The sequence below is a fragment of the Saccostrea cucullata genome, unplaced genomic scaffold (genome assembly GCF_032062105.1).
Source record: "Saccostrea cucullata isolate Sc308-1 unplaced genomic scaffold, CSIRO_AGI_Scuc_v1 ctg6509, whole genome shotgun sequence".
In the NCBI taxonomy this organism is placed as follows: domain Eukaryota; kingdom Metazoa; phylum Mollusca; class Bivalvia; order Ostreida; family Ostreidae; genus Saccostrea; species Saccostrea cuccullata.
This window is the reverse complement of record NW_026918928.1, coordinates 69,864-94,631: the sequence shown is the minus strand read 5'-3', so window position 1 is coordinate 94,631 and position 24,768 is coordinate 69,864. Positions and strand designations below refer to the sequence as shown.

Below are 24,768 nucleotides of genomic sequence, written 5' to 3'. Positions count from 1 at the left end.
TACCAGACTTGCTTCGGATGCTGGATCTGACCTATATTTTCATTCCCTAGTAACTATAAGTCCTACCTGAACCAATCTTGCATGGATGATGCATCACCAGACTTGCTTCGGATGCTGGATCTGACCTATATTTTCATTCCCAAGTAACTATAAGCCCTGCCTGAACCAAACTTGCACTGATGATGCATCTGGGGATGGACACTACCAGACTTGCTTCGGATGCCGAATCTGACCTATATTTTCATTCCCAAGTAACTATAAGCCGTACCTGAACCAAACTTGCATGGATGATGCATCTGGGGTTATGGATACTACCAGACTTGCTTCGGATGCTGGATCTAACCTACATTTTTATTCCCTATTAACTATAACCCCTACCTGAACCAAACTTGCAAGGATGCTGCATCTAGGGATGGACACTACCAGACTTGCTTTGGATGCTGGATCTGACCTTTATTTTCATTCCCAAGTAACTATAAGTCCTACCTGAACCAAACTTGCATGGGTGATGCATCTGGGGATGGACACTACCAGACTTGCTTCGGATGCTGGATCTGACCTATATTTTCATTCCCAAGTAACTATAAGCCCTGCTTGAACCAAACTTGCGTGGATGATGCTTGTAGGGATGGACACTACCAGACTTGCTTCGGATGCTGGATCTGACTTATATTTTTATTCCCAAGTAACTATAAGCCCTACCTAAACCAAACTTGCATGGCTGATGCTTCTAGGGATGGACACTACCAGACTTGCTTTGGATGCTGGATCTGACCTATATTTTCCAAACAAGCAATTCCGCTGCATCACTTTTCAAGATATTCTGATCAAATTTTATACACATACAAATTTTCATGTTGCTTTACTAATATATCCTCGGCGGGGCGTTCATGTCCTATGGACGTATTTCTAGTTACTGTATGTTGTGAAGTATTTTTCAATACATGTAGTTTATCCTTGACAGAGTTATGTCTATTTACTCTGGGATAAAGGGGGCTCGATCTTTACAACATCACAACATGGCTCATTTCCGATCGAAAAACCATTTTGGTCCAAAATGATCTGATTCTGCCTAAATAAATTCACTTAACACCGATAAATCACCGGGTGTAACACAAAAATACTGCATGCAGTTATTTATGGATTTACATTGTATCACCTTGAGCATGAATTGTTTGTCAACTTATTCAATTTCTACATACTTAATTACTTAAAGAATGAATTTAATCAGCTACCCAATAGTCTAGTCATTCTACTGAAAAACGAGAACTGATTGCAACAGTTCATAATTTAGTGCAGATTTGTAGATAAGCTATTAGTAACTCACATATAAAAAGTTTAGAAAAATTCACTCAGGGGAAAGTTGGGAAATTGAAAGATTAAAATTAGGGATCAATATGAATTTAGAATTACCCATTTGCACACCGTACTTTTTCTATATGAGCTTTCTATGACAGACAGCCTGTAAACAATAGCCAATTAGCATTAAAAGTTGTTGTTTTAACCTATAGTTTGATATGCAGTCAAAACTAAATCAAAAAAATTATACATTTTGATTTTCAAAGAAGTGAAGTTTTGACTTCCACACCGGCCAAATATCATCTACACATGGTTGCATTTACCATTCATGTCAACAAAATGTATGGAACGCTGTTTGTATTCACAATATACATGTATGTGAAATTCCTAAATGTGAAAGTGTTTACTTTCATTTTATTTGTAAACACCTGATGGACATTTATACCTCAGTAGTTTTGGAATTTATAGACAAGAATCAAAAAATGTATGGAACACAGTTTGTATACAAAATGAGTCAAAACAGCCTTTTCTAAAGAATTCTGCAAGGACGTAGCTTATCAGACAAGTACAATGTATATCAGAATTGTAACATGCATCATCACAGAATATATTTTGATTAAAATCTAGAAAATTTATCATTTTGAAATAAAGAGTACGGAATTTATGGAATCACATGAACAGGATTTGATTTGAAGGTCTCTAAGTTTATAAAATCAACTATTTAATTCCATTCAGGCATCTCCGGAACTTAAATTTGAACTGTGTGATTCAAACAATTTTTTTGCTCTCCAGATTTACTGCTTATTGCTTTTGTAAAGAGTAGCGAACCTTATAAAAAAAGCCAATTGATTTTGACCTTTTGATTTCTCTATAAAGACTGCACCATGCATCTATACATGTACAAAAGCTGCATTATGTTTATAGTAATGGAAATAATTCAAATGGAATCGTTTAGACAGAATTGAATGCTTAAATGCTCTTTTCTAAAATTCTTAATGTTACTTTTTAACAAAATATTTTAAACCCCTTTTTAAAAACTTAACTTCTCCTTGTAGATCATATGGTCATTTTTGCAACAGTAAAATGCCTGATCGGCACTTATTGAAGCTCCATTTTATGGGGACGGGTGATAACGGCGTTTCCATGAGCATGCTTTAGAATGTGAACAATCTGGAACACTTTCAAAGTCACTTCTTAATAAGAGCCATCATGAAAAAAGAAAAGTAGATGGACGTGAAACTTTCTACTATTATTGTATATTGTTTAACGTCTCTCTCGAGAATTTTTCATGCATATGGAGACGCCACCACTTGCCGGTGGAGAGCTGCACATTTTGTTCTATACTCAGCACTTAGGGCCATTAAGCAGTGAGGGATCTTTTTCGCGCCAGTGCCTACTGCGACACGGGACCTCGGTTTATACGGTCTTATCCGACCGGTCTCTACATCCCACAGAGGGATTCGAACCCGCGACGTAAGGATCGACTCCTTACTTCGCAACTCTAGAGCAGATGCTCTAACCACTGCACCATGCGGGTGAATTCCTAGATTAAAGCCAAAGTCTTATAACTTCTATTACTGTTAGGATAAAAGTATTGGGGAAAATATACCAAACCATTAATGATACTTTTATAGATGAATTTTAACAAATAAAAATTGACTACCAGGTATCTACCCAGAAAGTTTAACAATTAATTCGTCCTTGAAACAAATACTTGGCTTGTTCTCTTTTTCTTCATTCCATTTATGTAAGTGCTTTAATTTAACCTTAGATTTTTTTATCAATAAGAATAAAATTATCTACTGTATGCTTGCAATTGCCCCCCCCCCCGCACCCTTTTCAAGTAATTACATAGCAACGGTTTAAAATACATTAAGATTTAAGAACGGTAACAATATAATAATTATTAGCTGCGGAGGACCTTTGCGCGCACATTTCACGATATTTTGTACTTATTGCAATTTAATTACTGTTGATTCGGCTACATCTTGGTCAACAATGTTCATTTTCAAGGGATAACAATTTCAGATTTTATCCTAAAACGTGTCTTATCTTCATATTATTGAATGTAGTTGAGGGTTACACTGAAAAAAATCTTGAAATATTTTTTGGAATATCACCATCCATGAAGCAACATTAAATGTTGCTATGTTCTTATCGTACCGGAGGGCGTGGTTTCATTTTATGGAGGGAAAAAAGAAATACACTGATCCACTTGATATGAGTAAGATAGCATTTTTATTAAACTCATGACAAGAAATACCTTGTAGGGTACCCGGGTGTGGGGTGGGTTCAAGTTCTGATCAAGCAAGAACCATCATACTCATTATAGTGTACAAGCATTTTATGATACTGATGTAAACAGAGTATTTTTTTTTATTTTATACAAGTTACCAAGCAATCATATTGCAGGGACTCAAAACTGGTGTCAAAAGTTGAAAGAAAATTTTCTGAAGGGTGGACAACACAACTACAATGTAATCTATGGGGAACAGCTTTGCTGTGCGTAAAAAAATTCAGATTGTAGAATATTTTTTTGACAAAAAAAATTAACAACCTACCTAATCCAGAATAAAAACATAAATCTATTTCGGGGAGGAATGGGGTTCTGTGAGATCTTCCCACAATTTTCTTCATATACGGGGAAAACCTTTCAGTTACAGGAGGGATTCAGGTTTGTTTTTTTTTGGGAGGGGGGGGGGGGCATTTTCTGCTACTTTTTCATAAAAAAAAATTCTTATTGGGGGATGTCCCCAGACCCCTCTAAATCTGCTCCTAATTATTTTCGGATATTACCTTGAATTAAAACATTTTTATTGTTTCTTAACTTTTGGTGATTGAGTATATTCGTGCTATACTTAGCATTGCTGAATACCGAAATTTTTCATGTAAAATTCATTTATAATGTATCCATGGTTACCACCTATTTACATAAATCTTCTAAATAATTTCTTTGAAGCATTTATGGCAAAAGAGTGCATTTTGAGTATGTGTGTAAACTAACGTAGTGACTGTATTCGTGTTTTTAAAGGTTCATTGTTCAAAAGTTGGTGATATTCTTAATTAATACTGTTTCCATGGCAACCAACACATATAGTAACCAAAATTTAATATATTTCCAATTCAGTTTATTCAGTTAAATTTATTTCCCTACTTACATGTTTTTTTAAACCAGTATTGAAGTTTCTACTTTACATTGTTCGTTTAACACTTAATCAGAGTGAACACAATAATTCTCCAATTAGTACCTGAGAGTAGGTCATGTTGACCTACTAATATCACTTGTCATTCTATGAAGACCCATAATGCATCAAATAAGTTTGATGATTCTTATCCAGTTGGTACATAAAATATTTTCAAAATTATAACCATAAAATTTCAAAAGAAGGTCACAGTGACCTAGCTACTTTTCAGTTGACATACTTTGAGGACCCATGATCATCAACTGAGAAAGTTTAATGATTCTTAGTCAATTTGTACCTGATATATTTAAATACAGTCCCTGAATCGTTCTACTTTCCAACTAACTTGAATTGTGAGCGAATGCTGAACCATCGCAGAACAAACGATGTGTGAATGCTGAATGCAACTTGATGAATAATGTATGAATGGTGAACAGTGAGTGAACGCAGAACACGAACGGAGTGCAAACATGAGCGCAAAGTGAATGGTGAACAAATGGTCAGCACAAGATGAATGATTTATTTGGAATGCCTCTGATCTTTCCTTCCATTGAAACTATTCTATTGTATTCTAATGTTGGTGTTTAACAACAAATAAACAATGAATAAATAAATAATTCAAAAAAATAAGTAAATAAATAACTTTTTAGAAAATGCCCCAAAAAGGTGATACAGGCACATTTAGTAAAATTATTAATTTAAGTTTCCCACAATATTTTTCTGCACATATGTGTATGTATGCTGTTAAATCAACTTTTTCATGCTGTGAAACGTGTAATTCCTACCAAACACTTTAGTGTAAAAAATAAAATTATAATTTAGTTGTAAAATAAATATGCTTATCAGAAGATGAAACATGCCCTTTAAGCTTGGTTTAATGGTGGCTTATAGGTCCCTAATGATGGTTTAATGGTTGTCTTTAAGTCACCATTAAGCACCTTTAAGTAATATTTACATGACCATTAAGTTACCATTAAGCCATCTTTCAGGCATGTTTTACGAGCAAAGTAACGGGTGCTTAAATGTAGCTTAGTGGTGACTTACAGGTCCTTAGTGGTAGCTTTTAGATCATCATTAAGCTACCATTAAGCCAAATTTATTGGTACTTAATGTCCAAACTCCATTAAGCTACCATTAAGCCACCATCACGCAGTCAATAATACTCTTTTTATGGGTGAAAAATTATTTGTATAATGATTTATTCATTCTCATTTGTATGAATGTCGAGTTCACACATATATCTTGATTTGGTAAAAATAAGGGATAAAAAACGAAATTCAGAATTTTAAAAAAATTCATTCATCCCAAACCAGGCGTGAACCCATGACCTTTAGACTGGATGGCGAACGCTTGAACCATTAGGCTATCACCGCTCAAGATTATTGTTGAATGTATTTAACCTTTATTTTTCACAAAATTTGTTTGGACTATTTCAATGAACGTTTCGAAAGTCTTGAATTGATTTATTAATCAAAATATAAATAATGATATTTATGGATCTTTTAATTAAATATTAGGCTTTTATATAAGGCTTTCATGATGTAATAGTTAATCTTTGAAAACTAAACATGTTAAAACCGGTAACCCCCCACCCACCCCCCCAACAAGAAGAAAATTGGAGATTTTATTTTTCATGAGAACATGACTCTATATTCCTAAGAATTCTGTAGCGGAACGTTGCTTTCCACACATGAAAGAAAAATACCTTCGTTTTAGTTCTACTGGTCAGAGACCAGAGGAGCGTATGCGATTGTAATGCGTCCGGCGTCCATCCATCCGTCTGTCTGTGCAAACGTGTCCGGTCCATATCTTTCTTATGGATAAACTTGGTAGGTTCTAATTTCACACAAAGATTGCTCATGACCTAAGGGTGTGTCATGACCTTGACCCAAGGTCATTTGGGGAAGTTCAAGGTCACTGGAAGAAAAATTTGAATTTCATAATTTGTGTCCAGTCCATAACTTCTAATGGATAAACTTGGTAAGTTCTCATTTTACTCAAAGATTGCTCATGACCTAAGGGTGTGTCCTGACCTTCGGTCAAGGTCATTTCGGGAAGTTCAAGATCACTGGAAGACAAAATTCATTATGCGTGTCCGGTCCATATCTTTTTTATGGAAAAACTTGAATCTACTACTTCACACAAACATTGCTTGTGACCTGAGGTTGTGTCATGACTTTGAACCAAGGTCATTTATGTAAGTTCAAGGTCACTGACAGAAAAATCAGCCTTCCTTCCTCTTGTTGTTGATTCTCTCTTTCATCACTTAATTTAGATCTAGATATGTTTTGCTTTCCATTTCTTTACTTGTTTTAAGTGTCTCTGTGACGGAAAAGCATTTAACAGATGCCCTATAGCGACGTAAAATTTAGAACTGATAATGGTCATCAGCGAACCCTATTTTAAGTGCCTGGGCCCCATTCCCAAAAGTGAGTGGGAAATCCTCTGACATCAATGACTTAAAAATTTACATTGCAAATGCCATTTTTAGCCCGGCTTATTGCTCAAAGAGCAATTGCCGGCTTATATGATCCTGTTCAAGGCAGGATGTTAACCCAATAGTCGCCATTTTAAAGTTACATGCAAAAATATAGTTCTTACTCTCAACCGCTTTTGAGATAATACAAACGCTAAATAAAGCAACAAAAATAAAACGAAGTTTTATCTATATAAAATAAACATTTGTAGTAATGACTTTGAAATCTTCATAAGTCAAAGAACATAGTTCATTAGCGTAAGGATTTTTGATAATCAGTGTTACCGCAGTTCTCTACACATACGAGGTAAAGCAAATCGGACCGTGGTATTAGGATTGAAAAACTCACTGTCAGTGTCTTATCATTTATATTGATAGTTTTAAAATAATTTTTTCTTCAGAATATAAACATGATTCATGTAAGAAATCCATTCTACTCTGTAAATGAGCCCGGCTCTCTGTACTTCTGAGTACTTTGATTTGAAAAATCCTATCAAACTTGTATGTTTCCAGTCTAGAAAACTAAAATCTGAAAAATGATAATTTCAATGGATTTTTAGCTCACCTTGACGAAGTCGAGATGAGATTATTCTATAACCTCGACTAGTTAAAGTTTTAGGAGCAGGTCCATTCCCAAGTAACTAAAGCCCTACCTTGACCAAACTTTCATGGATGATTCATCTTATGATGGACACTACCAGACTTGCTTCAGATACTGGATCTGACCTACGTTTTCCAGATGAATGACCAGATATAGTTTTGGGAGCAGGTCCATTCTCAAGTAGCTATAAACCCTACTTAGACCAAACTTGCATGGATGATTCATCTTATGATGGACACTACCAGACTTGCTTCAGATACTGGATCTGACCTACATTTTCCAGATGAGTGACCAAGTCAAAGTTTTTGGAGCAGGTCCATTCCCAAGTAACTATAAGACCTATCCAGACCAAACTTGCATGGATGATGCGTCTAGGGATGGACACTATCAGACTACTCCTACAAGTAAGAGCCTCGGTTAACGTCCCTTCGCTCCTTATATACCTCGGACTCTTACATCCGAAGGCCATTTTCTAACGAGCTCATTCCGCCTGAGATTTTGGGCGGAACATATTATGCATGAAATAAACTGTTAACAAGTAATTTTCAGGTACCTACGTGTTTGCATGGGGTATGAAAGTCACAAGAAATAATAAAATCCATTTTATTCAGTGTGCATTATTGTTAATTAATGAAAATTGTCATTATTCCAATTTGTCACCAGAAGTACTTTCGATTTGACTTCACATTAATTTTGCGGATTGCTTGTCAGAAAACGAAATTTTCGTTGCATTACACTGGTTTCGTTTCGTAAGATTTTCTGAATTCCATTTCCGAATTGTAAACAGACGACTTGTTTCAATTTCTGCTTCGATTTAAAAAATAATGGATTTATTGCTAATACGAGAGGTTAGCAGTGTTTAATGCGTAAGTTTTATCGTAAATATTTGAGTATTTTATTATTTTGTACTATTCGTTAATATACAAAGCCTTATTTCTTAATAAAATAATTTTTTTCCACTTGGGGTTTCAGCGGCGAGAATTTTTACAATGGATGCTAGAGGTTACGCGGCGCCAAGTCAAAAGTATCTCGCCGTGAACCTCTAGCATGCTGGAGTACTATCAGACTTGCTTCAGATGCTGGATCTGACCTACATTTTCAAGATAAGTGTCCGGGTTAGAGTTTTTGGAACAGGTCCATTCTCAAGTAACTATAAGCCAAACTTGCATGGATGTTGCATCTAGGAATGGACATTACCAGGCATGCTTTGGATGCTGGATCTGACCTACATTTTCCAGATGAATGACCAGGTTAAAGTTTTTGGAGCAGGTCCATTCTCAAGAAACTATAAACCCAACTTAGACCAAACTTGCATGGATGTTGCATCTAGGGATGGACACTACCAGACTTGCTTCAGATGCTGGATTTGACCTAGTTTTTGGAACAAGTCAATCCCCAATGAACTTTTAGACTTGATTGAATATTGCTGTCAGGATAAATACTAGCTGCAGATCTGTAGCGTTATGGTTTTACATATTTTTCTTTGACCATAACACTACAGATTCCTTAATGCAAAAAAGGTGCAATTTACGGCAGTCAGTCCTTTTTTTTTTGTCAGCGCAACTCCTCATAAACTGCTGCACAGAATTTCGTCAAACTTTGCAGGTATTTAGAACACAATATGTAGATGTGCATATTACCAGGAAATTCCAATTCCTTTATTTTTACCGGGAATTTCCGCACTTTTTAACTTAGGCATTTGGCCATACCTTGAATATAGAGATTAACAGTTTTTCAGCGCAACTCCTCATAAACCGCTGCACAGAATTTTGTCAAACTTTGCAGATATCTAGGACACAATATGTAGATGTGCATATTACTAGGAAATTCCAATTCCTTTATTTTTTCTTAGAATTTCCACACTTTTCAACTTAGATTTTTGGCCATACCTTGAATATACAGATGAACATTTTGTCAGCGCGACCCCTCATAAACTCCTGCACAGAATTTCCTCAGACTTTGCAGATATTTAGGACACAATGTATAGATTTGCATTTTACCAGGAAATTCTGATTCCTTTATTTTTCTGGGAATTTTGGCACTTTACAACTTAGATTTTTGGGGATATCTTGAATATAGCGGTGAACAGTTTGTCAGCGCAACTCCTCATAAACCGCTGCACAGAATTTCATCAAACTTTGCAAATATTTAGGACACAATTTGTAGATGTGCATATTACCGGGAAATTCTGATTCTTTCATTTTTGCTGGGATTTTCAGCACTTAGTTTTGGGGGAGAGTGGGGTATGTGAGCTTGCTCACTTTTTCTTTCATTTTATGATGCTTTTGACTTTTGATCTTCCTTTCTTTATAATATCAACTGTTGCTTGATTATCAGTGAAAAAGAATGCATTTCCTAGGCCAGGCATGACCCCAAAGAAGACAAGCCATAACAATTGGATAGAGCTCAAAGAATGCCATAGATGTTTTCTCTTGAGAAAGGTCAGCAGGAAATTCTCCTTGAAACCATTTGTTTTGATAGAACCCTCCAAAGGCTGTAGGGGTAGCATCTGTGAATAACTGCATATCTGCAGCTTCTGTAACATTATCATCGATGAAAAAAGACACTCCATTCCAAGATTGTAAGAAGTCTGACCACATGGCGAGATCTGCTCTACACATACTGTCCAATCTCACATGGTAATGCAGCTGTTCAACAGTAGTGGACAAGGCTATAAGATGCGAGACGAAGGATCGACCAGGCAGGACAACTCTGCATGCAAAGTTAAGATGTCCTAACAAACTCAGAAATTCTCTTTTTGTGCACGATTTACGCAGCTTAAATGAATTGACAATGTCTAATATCCTCTTTATTTTTTCTTGGGGTAAACGTGCCTCCATCTTAGTAGAATCCAGATATATTCCGAGATATTCCAATTCTGTGCTTGGTCCTTCAGTTTTCTTCTCTGAAAGTGGGATTCCAAGTGTTCTAAAGATCCCAAGAAATTTGTCCATAATTCTATGGGCGTCACAATGTGGAGATATCACCACCAAGAAGTCATCCAAGAGATGGTATGTTGTATCCATGTTCAGCAATCCAACACACAGCTGACGAAAGGGAATCAAAAATTTTTGGACTAGATCTGCTGCCGAATACTAAACATTTAAAGAAGTAATATTGTTTGTTCCATTGAGTTCCGTGATAGGGCCATAAATGGTATGCGATGGGCATAATCTTGAATGCATCAGTGATGTCCGTTTTAATGAGCAATGCTCCTTCTCCGTGGAATTTGATAAGCTGTATAGCATCATCCATAGTTACATAACTAAGAGAAAATTCAGACTTGTCAATGAGCTCAATCAGGCTGGGATTGTCTTCATCATTGTGTGGTGCTGACATATCCACAATAAGATGTTTTTTCTTCGAGTATTTGCTCTCTGCTATGCCAATAGGGTTAATTCGATAGTGTTCAAAGGGAATTTCATCAAATGGCCCATATAAATAACCCAAGGAAAGTTCTTTTTGTTTAAGTTCTGTAACACTGTCTGAATATAATGATGCTGATCTTAAATTCTTACATCATGTCATTTCTTGGGAAGATGCTGAAAACCAGTGTGAAAACCAAGTCTAAGTCCATTGAGTAAATAATCTGTATATTGCCGATCAGGGTGGTCCACCAAAAGAGTTTGTAACATGTCGATGTTCACTGGTGTTGAAATTTTGTCACTGTAGCTTTCTCTTACATCTTCTGTGGATTCTGAGCCCCAGCCATGTGGGGCGCATTCGAGTTTTTTGGGTATGAACAGTTCTGTTTTGAATGTTCTCCTTTACACTCAATGCATAGGTGTGCGTTACGGCATCTGGGTAATTGGCAACCCCTGACCCCATTAAAGTTATTGCAAATTTCTCTTCCATCATGGAATTGCCTTTTCCTTCCATAAGAGTGCATGTCTCCATGTCTTTTATCTCCAGCAGGACCATTTAATGGACAAAATCCAGATAAATGCAGTGTGCTATTGCATGTGGTACAGGTTTGAGCTTTACTGTTGGCAAAAAGGTTGCAGAAAAGCGTGTTGTTTCGTACCGACCAGTCCACTAAAATGTTATTGTATTTCAGGTGTGATGCGGCCATGAGGCTGAATTGCCGATGGTACTCGTAGAACCCCTTTCCTGGATATCTGGTAGCCATATCTATGATATCCCGTTCGTATAAATCTAGCTCTTGTCTTCTCCAGGGGTATGCTTGGCCCATAATGTTTTTATATATCCCGAAAGCCTGGATAAATTCCCCAATAGTAAGAGAATGTAAGAGTCTTTTATCAGGCTTCTTATTCTCATCTGGAGGTGAGTAATAGGGAATCAACAGTGACGCCAGATTGACGTCTTTACCTGCTGTGATTTGTTGACCAATTTGCGGCGAAATCGTTTCCACCAGAGGAAGGGACTCTGCAGCAAATCCATAGTGGGTTCTCCGAAGTTCCGTCATTTGTTCCGCTGAGCTGGCCGCTGATGCCGAAATGCGGGCAAAAGCTGTGTCTAACGTAAATCTGTTTTCTCTGGGGCCGAGGAACCAGTAGTTGCGGACGTTCTTTCTTGGCTAAGTTGGCTCTGGGCATTACTAACGGCATTCGCACTCGTCTGCAGACCAGCTCCTTGTGTCATAGAATTAACCTTCGATGTTAGATTTATGACATTTTGTTGTAAGGACGGTACCGTTGAGGTTAACTTGGAAACTACATCCACCAGCGTGTTGTTTTGACGGTCGCCGCCATTGCTGTTTTGGTCCAGTGCATTGTTGGATCGCAGAGCAGGGTCGCTGTCTCTGTTGAGTTGACCCGTTGCATTGTGGGATCGCACACTTGCTACACTGTCTGTATATAAACGAATCAGCACTGATCTGCACGCATTGGCTGGGAAAGCGATCCTGCGAGAATTTAAAGAGTCCTTCAGTTGTGCGGAAGTCCAATTTTCCAGTAAATCAAGGTTATAACTGTAGGGCATAGATCTTGTATGCTTAGGTTCCATGGCGTCACACGGTCCAGTCACCGAATCAAGATAGAAAATCACAATTATCCCGATATCAAATAAAATTTAGTCCAAAACAGATCCACAAGCTATTTAAATAACCATGTAACAATACAGAGGTATGTATTGCATAGTGTAAATCGGTAGAATATAGGGAAAAACGAACGAAAATAATAGCTGCAAACACAAGCGTCTAGATGCAAATGGAACAGTACAGACTCCCCCTCTAGGCATCAATGCCCCCGGTTACTCTATTCTCATTAGTCAATATCATCTCTCCTATCTGACCAAAAATTCTATAATTAGAAATGCTACCCCACAACAGAATTATGCAGATTTTCATGTTATATAACAAACTTAATAGTATTAACAATAGTTAAACAGGAACAAAGTGGGATAGAAAATACATTGTTTATAAATAATAATTTAAATCTATTAAATTTCAAATAATTTTAATCAAGTGAGTTTATCACTTGTAGAGACAACTATAAAGGGTTGGGAGATGGATTAAATATACAGATAAGTAAAATAATGTGCCTAGAAATAAGGAGTGAAAAACAAGTTAATTGACCGATGCTGGAAAGTGGAGAAATTCTCCCTAAAAGTGCAAAAAAAATATTGCACTGTAAATTGCACCATTTTTGCAATGCAAGATCTGTAGCGTTATTGTCAAAGGCAAATATAAAAACCATAATGCTACAAATCTGCAGCTAGATAAATACTTACTGTTAAGAAATTTATGATTGAGATTTGCATTACTTAAACTGATAACATTCGTTGAGGTGAGCTTTGTAATCTTTGATTACCTATGTTTGACATTGGAATATCAATCACAAGTGTTCAAGACTCGTAATTAAGTACATTTGAAATTATAAAGGAAAAAAGATTACTATAATGATTGAAAGCAGAAAGTGGTTTCAAATTTATTTAGGTCTTTCGTTTCCAACAGAAGACCTTCTACTGATTCTGTTGTTTCTTTTCCACTATTATTAAGGTCTTCCGTCTTCACAGAAGACCTTATAGTGATTGTACTGTTTCTTATTATTATTCTTTTTTTGACAAAAATTTTGTGCACGCGATTTCTCGAAAACTATTCAGCGGTTTCTCATGACACTTTCACAAAATATGTGTCATTATATGAAGTTGTTACATCCGAAGAAAAATTTGGAAAATTTGCTTCTGGTGCCAAGTTATGGACAATTTCCTGATTTTAAAATGCGATTTTGTCGCGCACTTTTATCGAAAATGGCAAATTATATGATATGGAGACTTATTGGAGATGATAGATCATGACTTTCTGGTTTGCAGAAGCACCTTTTCATGCGTCGTCAGTACTTCCGGTCGTTATGAGATGCAAATTTAAAAAAATCGTATTTTCTAACTTTTTTGTTTTTCAGTATTTTTCATTTATTTTTGGTATCTTAATAGAAACCCTCCTTATAATGCTTACTATTTAATTTGTTTGAATGTTGATAAATCTAAACTCTAGATATTAGCAATCAAAAATCTAAAGCGGGTCCAAAATGGCGGCTGTCTTAACCACTCGGTTTTTCCTATTCACACTTGTGTCATACTAAACTAATAAATAATGCAAAAATAAGAAAACGATTTTTTTTTTAAGATCGCTTCATGGAGTTTATTTGAGCATTCTTGTCTCAAAGACCTGATTCAAGTTATTGAGCATAAATGATATCTGATTCCTTGACCGTCATAGGGCGAGCCATATTCTTCGGCGAAACGTTTCAACCTTTTCGATTAACTAATCGGGATAGTTCACTTTGGGGATAAACAGGAAGTTGAAAAAAATTCATAGCCGTTTCACTGCTTTAGTGTTATGTGCATATATACAATATGGAATTTTTAAAATGTGTTAAATATACTTTCTAAACCTCAAATCTTAGGCTATAAGAACGTTCTTTTCTTAATTTCATTGAAGCTATCACCCCCTATTTAATAGAACATTCCAAAGAGAAGGGGCGAAGATTAACTCATGGCGTTTGGCACTAAATTTTGAATAGTGACCCGCCTTTCATAATTTTAAGAGAGAAGAACTGTTTCGTTAATATATAAGTAGATTTAGAGTAGAGGTCCCGATAGCGTTATATTTAGTGTGTTGGAAATTCATGCTGGCGACTTGGGTTCAACCCCCCTTGTGTGGAAATCTTTTTTTTTTACTTTTTCAGCTCGATTTTACTTTTTCTTTCCGGAATCGGACGGAAGACCTCTCGTTGCTCGCAATGAGTTTCACATCTTGTTAAGGTCTTCCGTCTCCAACGGAAGACCTTATTGTTTTCGTTCGGTTTCTTTTTCCCTATTATTATTATTTTTTTTCTTACCGATTTTGTGCACGCGATTTCTCGGAAACGGCTAGACCGATTCTCACCAAATTTTCAGATCTGATAGATATTTATCTGAACCTTGTCGGAAATTTTTCGTAAGTACGTCGTCACTTCCGGTCGTGAGATATGGACGATTTTCTGATTTTTAGAGGGTCAGCTTGTCCTGAGATCTCCTCCTAAACGACTTAAGATATCGACTTGAGATTTTCAGTGAAGGTAGAGGAAGGATAGTAGATGTGACATTTTGCAGATAGAGCTTTCCAGGTAAAAAGGCATCGACGCTCGCCTGGATCGAAAAATAGCCTCATACTCATCGCGCAAAAATTGAAACGTTTTCTTTTATATCTTTTTACCTGTTAATATTTTGTTAAGACATATATAATAAAAAATGTGCAATATAGTGAGACCTTTCATTTGATATCAAGTAAACGGGGTAAGTCCTTCAAATTGGGGGCATAGAGGGGCCAAAAGTCTCTCGTCTTTAACTTTTTTGTTTTTCAATATTTCAAATTATATTAGTGTAGTTGATAGAAACATTTCTTATTAGGCTGAATATATAATTCGTTTGTAAATTTATAAATTCAAACTCGAGATATTAACATTCAAAAATCTGAAGCGGGAACGAAATGGCGGCGGTCTCTGTCAATTCCGACATTTCGCAATAGCGGTTAACAGAGGCAGCCGAGCGTTTGCGTGAACGAAAGTAACATAAGGAGCAATGAAATGTGTAGGGATACTTGGATTGTCACGTCGTAAGTTCGTTGCAATTCTATGTCAAACTACATTCATAATCCAAGGTCTCCTTACAAGTCTTCTTTAGTTGGTTTTGGTTGTTTCTCAAAGTAGAAAAAAGAAAAGAATTAATGTGCAAATTAAGTACGCATTGATGATATTATCTAAATCAAAAGGATTTAATCAAACGAGAAAAGGCATGATTCCATGATGTTTTATTAAAGATCATAGTCAAAGTCATATCTCATCTCATCGAAAATTCGGACGGAAGACCTACTCGTTGCTCGCAACGAGATCGCATCTAGTTATTATTATTTTTTTATTTACCGATTTTGTGCAGACGATTTCTCGAGAACGCCTCAACAGATTTTCATGAAACTTTTCAGCAATGATTGGAAACTATTTGAACTTTAGGCATTTTTTTTTATTTTGCCGTTGTCACTTTCGGTTGCGAGATACTGCCAATTTTCTATTTTTGAAGTGTCATTTTGTCCGAGAGTGTTCTCGAAAACGGTTGGAAATTGAGTCCTGAAACTTTCAGGGATGATAGTTATGACTCGTAGATTTGAGAAGGATATAAAATTTTTGTTGCGGTCACGTCCGTTGTCCACCAGAAGTAGTTTAAAAATATGCAAAATTTTATTTTTTTCTTTTCTAAATGATTCTTATGGAGGCAAATAGAGAGTCTCAAGTTATATTATGTCCACAGGAAGTTATTTTTTCCAAACCGGAAGTAGTCCAAAAAATGAGCATTTTTCCTCGAAATTATCAGGGATGATTCCTTCACACTCAGAGAGGAATAATAAGTCATTTTAAGTACTTCCGGTCACACCGGAAGTGAATTATAAGGACCTGAAGTTGTTTGAAATTTATAGATTTCACTCTTTAATGTGTTCTCACGTATTTTGAATAATTCATATGAACATTTTTTTCATTTGAAGTTGTTTTATGATCTTATCAAAAATCGAACGGAAGACCTACTCGTTGCTCTACTCGTTGCTCGCAACGAAATCTCATCTAGTGTGTATTTATTATTTGATGTCCTGTATATGTAGCACTCAGAATCCTTTTTAAGCATTTTTTGAAAAACAGTGTAAAAAGCTTTGAGATTGGATTTTTGATTGATTTTTTTTTAAATTAGACTGAATAAAGAAGGTCTCAAAATTGAGTAACTGTCAAAATTACCCATTCTATGGTATATAATCCAATTTAAAACAGAAAATGTAATAGGAATTTTTTTTATTTAGCATAAAGATATTAAAAGAGTTTGTAATAAATTTAGATACCAAGGGGAGGATCTACCAGTGGAGGGTCCAATCAACAAAGAACCAGAGGAAAAGGTATATCCAGGACAAAGAAAACCCTCAGGAATTCGGAAATTGTAAGTATATTTGTCAATTCTTTTATAATTAGCAGTTTGCCTATAATTATTGAATCTTGGTCCTGGCATTTTCAACATTTTAAGGTCACCTGAGTGACGCAGGTTACCTAGTTTTTATACCCTGCTCCAAAGGAGAGGAGGTATACTGTTTTACCTTAGTGTCTCTGTCAATCTGTCTGTCTGTGTGTCTGTTCGTAACAAAATTTTGGTCGCAATTTTCTCAGCAACTACTTATTGCAGATACTTGAAATTTAAGCACATTCTTCTTTGAGGCATGCCATGTGATGGGATTCATTATGTTTCCCAAACGAAGTTGGGGAACATATTGTTTTTACTCTGTTTCTTCTTCTTATTATTTTTCTTCCTGGGAAAATTTTGTCCGCGAGTGATCTTTTAAACTACACATCCGGCTTAGGTGAAACCTTTTTAGGGTAAGTAGGCATGTTATGTAGATTTGCGGAATCAAGGTCATTTTGCGCGCACTTCTTGCAAGAGCGCGCACGTGCAAAACATGAAATGACCAATATATAATGGATATAACTGTAACTTTTCTATTTTTTGTCGAAATGTCTTGAAACTCATAATGTAAGGATATATTAGTGGTATGCACAAGATGTCATGGTCAAAATAGCAAGATCTCACGCACATGCACGTGCGCTTCGCTCTGATTGGCTGAAACTAAAGTCTCAATATCTTTCTTGTTTTTTGATAAAATCCTTTGAAATTTTGAACATAGTCATACATTGGGGAGGATCTACAGCATGATATATAAGAATTATCATGAAAGCATGTGCATGCACGTGTGCTTGCAAGAGCTCGCACGTGCAACACGAGAAATGTCCAATATAATTGATACAGACGTAACTATTTAAATTATCGATGAAATGCTTTGAAACTCATATTATAAGTATATATTAGAAGCATAGACAAGATGACATGGTCAAAAAAGCAAGATCTCTGATTGGCTGAAACTAAAGTCTCAATATCTTTCTTGCTTTTCGAAAAAATCCTTTGAAATTTTGAACATGGTTATACGTTATAAAGATCTACAGCACGATATATAAGAATTATCATGGAAAGCATGCGCATGCATGTGTGCTGCAATCTGATTGGCTGAAACTTTAAATGCCTATAACTTTCTTAGTTTTCAAGGGAACGGGATAAAATTTAGAATATGAATATATAGGTATAATGGATTCCTAAATTATGGTACTATCAAAATGAATGCATGAACATGCATAGATGCACGTGCGCATGCAAAATACGCAAAATGGCCAATATATTTGAAAAACAGTAAAATATATTTTGTAAAGATCATCTTGCATATGCATGCGCGTACAATGCGTTAAACGACCTATAGTTGATATCATTGTAGCTTTTATAATTAGCTCTTCTGAGCCAAAGGCTCAAAGAGCTAATGCTATGGCCATTTGTGCGGTGTGCGTCGTGCGGTGTGCGGTGTGCGTTAACTTTTTAGAATATTGGCCATAACCCAAGAACCCCTTGGCCAATTATTGTCAAATTTGTCACAGCGTATCCTTGGCCCATGGGCTACCATTTATACTAAAACTAGGGGTAGGACCCTAAAACAAGGGGAGATAATCACGAAAATAAAACCAAAAGTACTGGTTGCTAAAAAATCTTCTTCTCCAGAACCACCAGGCAGATTTTCACCAAACTTACATACAAGGGTCGGGATATGTTGAAGATTAAAAATTGTTCAAGGCATGACCCTGGGGCAAAGGGCGTGGTCTCAAGGTCACTTCAAAGTTGACCAAAATTTACACTTATTAAAAACGTTGATATTTTGCTTACTATAAAGACTAGGATCATCAAATCTTGTAAGTTGATGCATCTCAGGACTTGACATCATCTTAATGCAAAAGTAGGTCTACTTTTTAAATTTTACGGGCTTTTGTTTTCAAATTGATTTTGATGCATATTTTTGATACTCTAAGGCGTACGATCATCAAGCTTTGTCAGTTGATGCATCTTGGGTCTTCAAAAAAATTCAGCTTAAAAGTAGGTCACCTTGACCTTCTTTTTAACTTTCATGGCTAATCTTTTTCTAGAACATTTAATCTTATTTCAGACACTGAGAGGTTTAGAATTATCAAATCTTGTAAGTTGATGCATCTTTGGGCCTTAAAACATATTTAGGAAAAAGTAGATCATTGTGACCTACTTTTTAAAAAGTTTTGCTGGCATTTGTTTTCAAATTATTTAAAAGGCATATTTTGAATACTATTAGACATATCATCATCAAATTTTGTCAGTTAATGCATCTTTGATCTTCACAAATGTCGACCAAAAAGTAGGTCACTGTGACCTACTTTCGACATTTAATGGCTAGATTTATGTATCTCGGGTACTAATTGGCTTAGAATCATGAAAATTGGTCAGTTGATGCATCTTGGGTTTTTGGAGATTAACGACCAAAAAGTAGGTCACGGTGACCTACTTTTGACATTTTATATCTATATTTAAGTATCTCAGGTATTTGTTGGCTTAGAATCATCAAACTTTGTCAGTAGATGCATCTTGGGTTTTCTTAGTATGTCGACCAAAAAGTAGGTCACGGTGACCTACTTTTGACATTTTATGGCTAGTTTTATATATCTCAGGTACTATCTGGTCTAGAATCATCAAACTTTGTCATTCGATACATCTTAGGTTTTCCAAGCATATTGATCAAAAAGTAGGTCATGGTGACCTACTTTTGAATATCTCAGGTATTGACTGGCTTAGAATCATCAAACTTTGTCAGTAGATGCATCTTGGGTTTTCTGAGAATGTCGACCAAAAGGTAGGTCACGGTGACCTACTTTTGACATTTTATGGCTATATTTAAGTATTTCAGGTACTTATTTGGTTTAGAATCATCAAACTTTCTTATTTGATGCATCTTGGGTTCTCGGAGAATGATGATCAAAAACTAGGTCATGGTGACCTACTTGTGACATTTTATGGCTATATTCGAGTATTCTATGGTACTTATTGGCTTGGAGATTTGTCAAACTTTGTCAGTTGATGCACCTTGGGTTTTCGGAGAATGTTGATCAATAAGTAGGTCACTGTGACCCACTTTTGAATATATCAAGTACTTATTGGCTTATAATCATCAATCTTTGTCAATTATTCCATATTGTGTCCTCAGAAAATTTCAATCAAAAAATAGGTCACCATGACCTGCTTATAGTATTTTATAGTTACATTTAAATATCTTCAGCCCTAACTGGCTAAGAATCATCAAACTTTGCCAGTTGTTGCATCTTAGGTCTTAGGATAGATTGTATGATTTATCAGAAGAGCGATTCGAGGCCCTTGGGCCTCTTGTTCTTTGATGATATACTTCGATAATGATTATACTTTTAAAAATGTCTTACAGGAATTAGACACAAAAAGGGATTTTGGGAGCGTTTGGGGAACATCTGTAATTGTTCACGACAATTAGCAATAGTTTTTGTTTAAATTCAGTATCAACTTCCTGTTTACCTGTATGTCTGTCTGTACCATACACGAAAGCTCAAGTTTGCTTTTCTTATCACATTTTGTCTGTAGTCCATCTGTCTGTAAACTTTTCACATTTTCATCTTCTTCTCAAGAATAACTGGGCTAATTTTAACTTAACTTGCCACAAAGCATCCTCAGGTGAATTGGACTCAAGTTTGTTCTTTTTAAATGAAAGCATTACCATACACTGTATGTACCCTTTAAAAGGAAAATAAAAATAATTTGAAGTTTTTAGTTGCCAATATTAATTACCAAACAATTGCTGTTTTAAATTGTCATGAAACTTAATTATGTCAATAAGGCCAGAAACGTTTTTTTGTGAAATTATAGCTATGAACATGATCAATGAAGCAAGCTATTTTGTTGCCATTCTCTTAAAGTTTATAACCTTTTATGAAAATCACTTCTATGTAAACATAAATTGAGCTGTCCAAAAATAAAACACGTACTTCCATTGCCGCTTAATATATACTCGATTCTCATTATATCGTGGGTTTCGTTGTATCGTGGTATGTCGCAAAAATTTGGATACATAGCCTTTATTCTTTTTATTGTTGGACAATATCTTTATGTTGTCTAAATGTTTACTTTTTTGATGATTAAGAAGTATGGAACATCCGTTTGAAAAAAAATATTTAAAAAAAAACGTAATTTTTCAGATTTCCAGTCACGTTTTTATTACTTTCAACCATTAAATCTATTACCTAGTAAAAATTATATTATAGCTCATCTTTTAAAGGTCTTAAGTTTGTATATTTATTTACTTTTCCTGTAGAATTACATGGTAAATTCAAAAATTAAAATTGAGATATAGACACCAGTATATATATATTTTTTAATTGTTTGGGTCTTAAATACATCCATAACTTTAGAAATTTTTGAACAGTTATTAAAATAATTTAAATGCAAATTTTGCTCTCTTCTAGAAAAATATACTCCTTTTGAGTTGAAACCAAAAACCCAAAAAAGGCCATTAATTAGTAGCTTGACCACAGATGTATCCTTCAGCAAAGAAAATTCGTTTCCTCTTCAAAGTCTTTCTGTTACTCTAGTGAAAATACCAGTACTATATAATATTCAACTCTTCAGACTAACTAAGGAACTGAAAAGTGGCACTCCTTCCTTTACAAAGCACTAGTCACCACTCTCTCCCCTCTACGCCTCTCCCCAAATTCCCCATGAATACCGCTTTCAAAAGAAGCATGTTTTACATCTGCAACTCTCCCCTAAAACTCTCTAAACTCAGTCAAACGCTTCATTATTTATTTTAATTGTTAAGGAAGTGAAAGAAAGAACATGTATATTGACCGGAGTCATTGTTTTGATAAATAAAACAGGTTACGCTTTACTTTGTGCAGGTATTACTCAGGTATGGACTTACCTTGATAATTAATCACTGATAAAAATAAAATAAATGATAAACTTCGAAATAAATCCATGATTTTCTTTATATTAATACAGCTTATTACTCAATCCTTTGCACAAGAAAGTCATGTAATATTAGAATGTTTTCAAACAACGACTGCCATATTGAGTCACTTCCCAAATCCCATCATGCATTGCGACAGGTGACCGAAACTTTACCTGAAAATGCGTAGGGGCACCTTGAGGAGCGGATCAATGATTTTTTTTTTTAATTTGACGCTATGAAAAGACCGCTTTCTCGGCACATCTTGCAAGTGTGTAAATTATATTATCTCGATTAGGCCTAGTACAAACAATTTATTTTAAGCACTTTAAAATTAATTCAGCAGTTTTATAAACACTTAGAAAAGGGGGTGTTAATTATCGGGTAATGGAAACAAGTGCATGAACAATCTTTACCTTAAAACTAAACATATAATGATATATTTGGGAAGAAAAGATAAAAACATATTTTCTGGTTCAAGCATTGAAATAAATGATGAAATTGGACAAAAACTGACCATGCATTTGTTAGCCTGCTGCTAGCGTGTGGTTTTCAATAAAATATATAGAGAACAAAATAAAATTATTTTCACTTTTGGTAGCCTATACATCCTCTCATACTATAGCGATTCTAACACATAGAAAGAATATAATTTGAAATGTGTTAATTACCCAAAGGCATTCATCCCCATTTTATTAATTTATTTCAAAGTTTCTTCTTGAAGTATATAATACAATGTATAATTTGTTAAAATCTACCCACGTGTAATATAAAATAGGCTATGTCTGTATGAACTTTTTTTTTTAAATGCGCGACGCGGATTCTTCAATTTCCGTAAGCTTTTGATATAACAACTGCACGTCGAAAACAATTTGAGGAGACATGCACTAGAAACTTTGACCGAGAGCTCTCTTATCATTTATAATCATACCACTGCTAGACTATAAAAATGAATTTTTTTTTTACGAATATTCTGATGGTCAGAACAGACTCTAGATATGAATATGTTGTAGACGGACGTCATTAAAATACTAGTAAGGTTTATTATTTTCATAACTCAGGAATATGCACACAATTAAAATAAAACGTCTTTATCACACGCTTCCAAATATTTTTATATAAGGTATGTACTTAAATTAACGATTTTCTCCCGAAAGAGGATCAGACTTAGATTCGAAGAATTGAGGGTCTTGTGTAAAAAAAAAACATCTTGTTCTTTTACACCACCCCTCCCTCTACGTATTACATTATGTGTGCATAACAGAAATAAATTAGAGTGAAAAATTCAAAGAAAAAAGTAAAACGTATTTTCTTTCTTTCTTTTTTTTCAGCTGCACAAGCAGCTCCAGCATAAGCTTTGACACCTTAGTTTGTTAATTTTAGTTTTTTTCACCGATATGATCTACATTTTATTTTTATCAATAATCACAACATTTTTAACCCTTGGCCTGATATCTGGATTTCTTCAACATTTTGGCATGTTTAATGAGCCCTTACTTTTTATACATTTTATTTTAAGAGAGTTGTAAAGTAAGGAAATGTATAATTTCCCCTTACTTTTAATTCTAAATTACATTAATAGTATAAAAATAACTAATTAATGAAAAAAAAAAGATTTATATATCTTATATATTCGTTACATTTCAGAGCAACATACATATGCTCCGAATAACTAGCTGCTTCCTGTTGTCCAATCTTGCTAAAAAAAGATCATTGCTATAAAACTTTGATACTTTCATAACTTTTCATAATACGCCGCATTTTCTAAAGAGCATATTCTTTTATTCAAAGAACAAATGCAAGTCTTTCAAATTACCGAACGGAAGCCAGCACTATAAACTTCGGGCCATAATCCTGTTTCGCGGCCCCCGGAGGCTATAAATCGAAAACCCCTGTTTATCCTGAACAGATGTAAAACATAATTATACCGTACCTGCTCCACAGTTTGACGAAAGATAAAGAAAAACAATAATCAATTATGAAAGTCCTCAAGTGAAATGTTTCAGCATGTGTGTGTGTGTAATTATTTTTGCAACATACTTGCTTGAGTGCATGTGAAAGACAATGTAGTTGTTAAACGCCATGAGTTTCAATCGTTCTCACTTACTACTATACACAGATTTATGGAATCACAGGGGACGGAACACCCGCTCTTTGTTCCATATCCCAAGAACTCTTTGACTTAAAAAAAAATTCTATGACATATTCACTTAAGTATTACGAATGAAACATCCAAAATTTAAGCTAAAACTAATTGTAGCCTTATATAATAAGTCATACTTTGTTTTAGTATCAGAGAGTATATGTTTTTATAAAAGGCTAGGTTTAGCTTAAACTTTGGATTTTTCATATGTAATATATTGTGAATATGTCATAAAAATGTTTTATTTAAATGAAGTCAAAGAGCCTCTGGGATACGGAAGACACGGGGTGGGAGTGTCTCGACCATAGGCACCTGTGTATAGCACGAGACTATATAATAAATATATTTTTAAAATTTTAAAACTGGAATTAAGGTCATATGCAATGTAGTTTGAACTTTATTGGGCTCGAGCTCTTTCCTGGGGTTGAAGAGTTACACTAAACGAAGAACCTGTGTGCGATACTTTTAATGTCTATATATGGATTTGTATACCTCTTCCAAAACAGATTTTGATGGAAAAAAATCTGGAACTTATGTTTCGTAATTTTTGTACATAAAATTATGTTTCTTCGAGTAATGTAAAAATGTTCATAATTTTATTTCTTTCAAAAATCTCTGGTAATGCATGCTGATTTTTTGTCTATGAACATCTGATGGCACAACTGCGAACGATAGTATTGTTCTCCCGCCTACCTCAATTTTCAAAAGTTAGGTCAATTTTCAAAAGTT

At 35.1% G+C, this 24,768-nt stretch overlaps 1 protein-coding gene across 1 annotated transcript in view; it reads left to right on the top strand.

Annotated features, from left to right (window-relative positions):
* The window catches only part of LOC134275877 (RILP-like protein 1), a gene marked incomplete at its 5' end in the record, with an annotated part of 116,084 nt that overhangs the window by 51,142 nt on the left and 40,174 nt on the right, over positions 1-24,768 (top strand). The window contains one exon of the mRNA XM_062758162.1: positions 16,877-16,975. Within this exon, the coding sequence (XP_062614146.1) occupies positions 16,877-16,975 (99 nt within the window). The remainder of the gene's footprint in view (positions 1-16,876; positions 16,976-24,768) is intronic.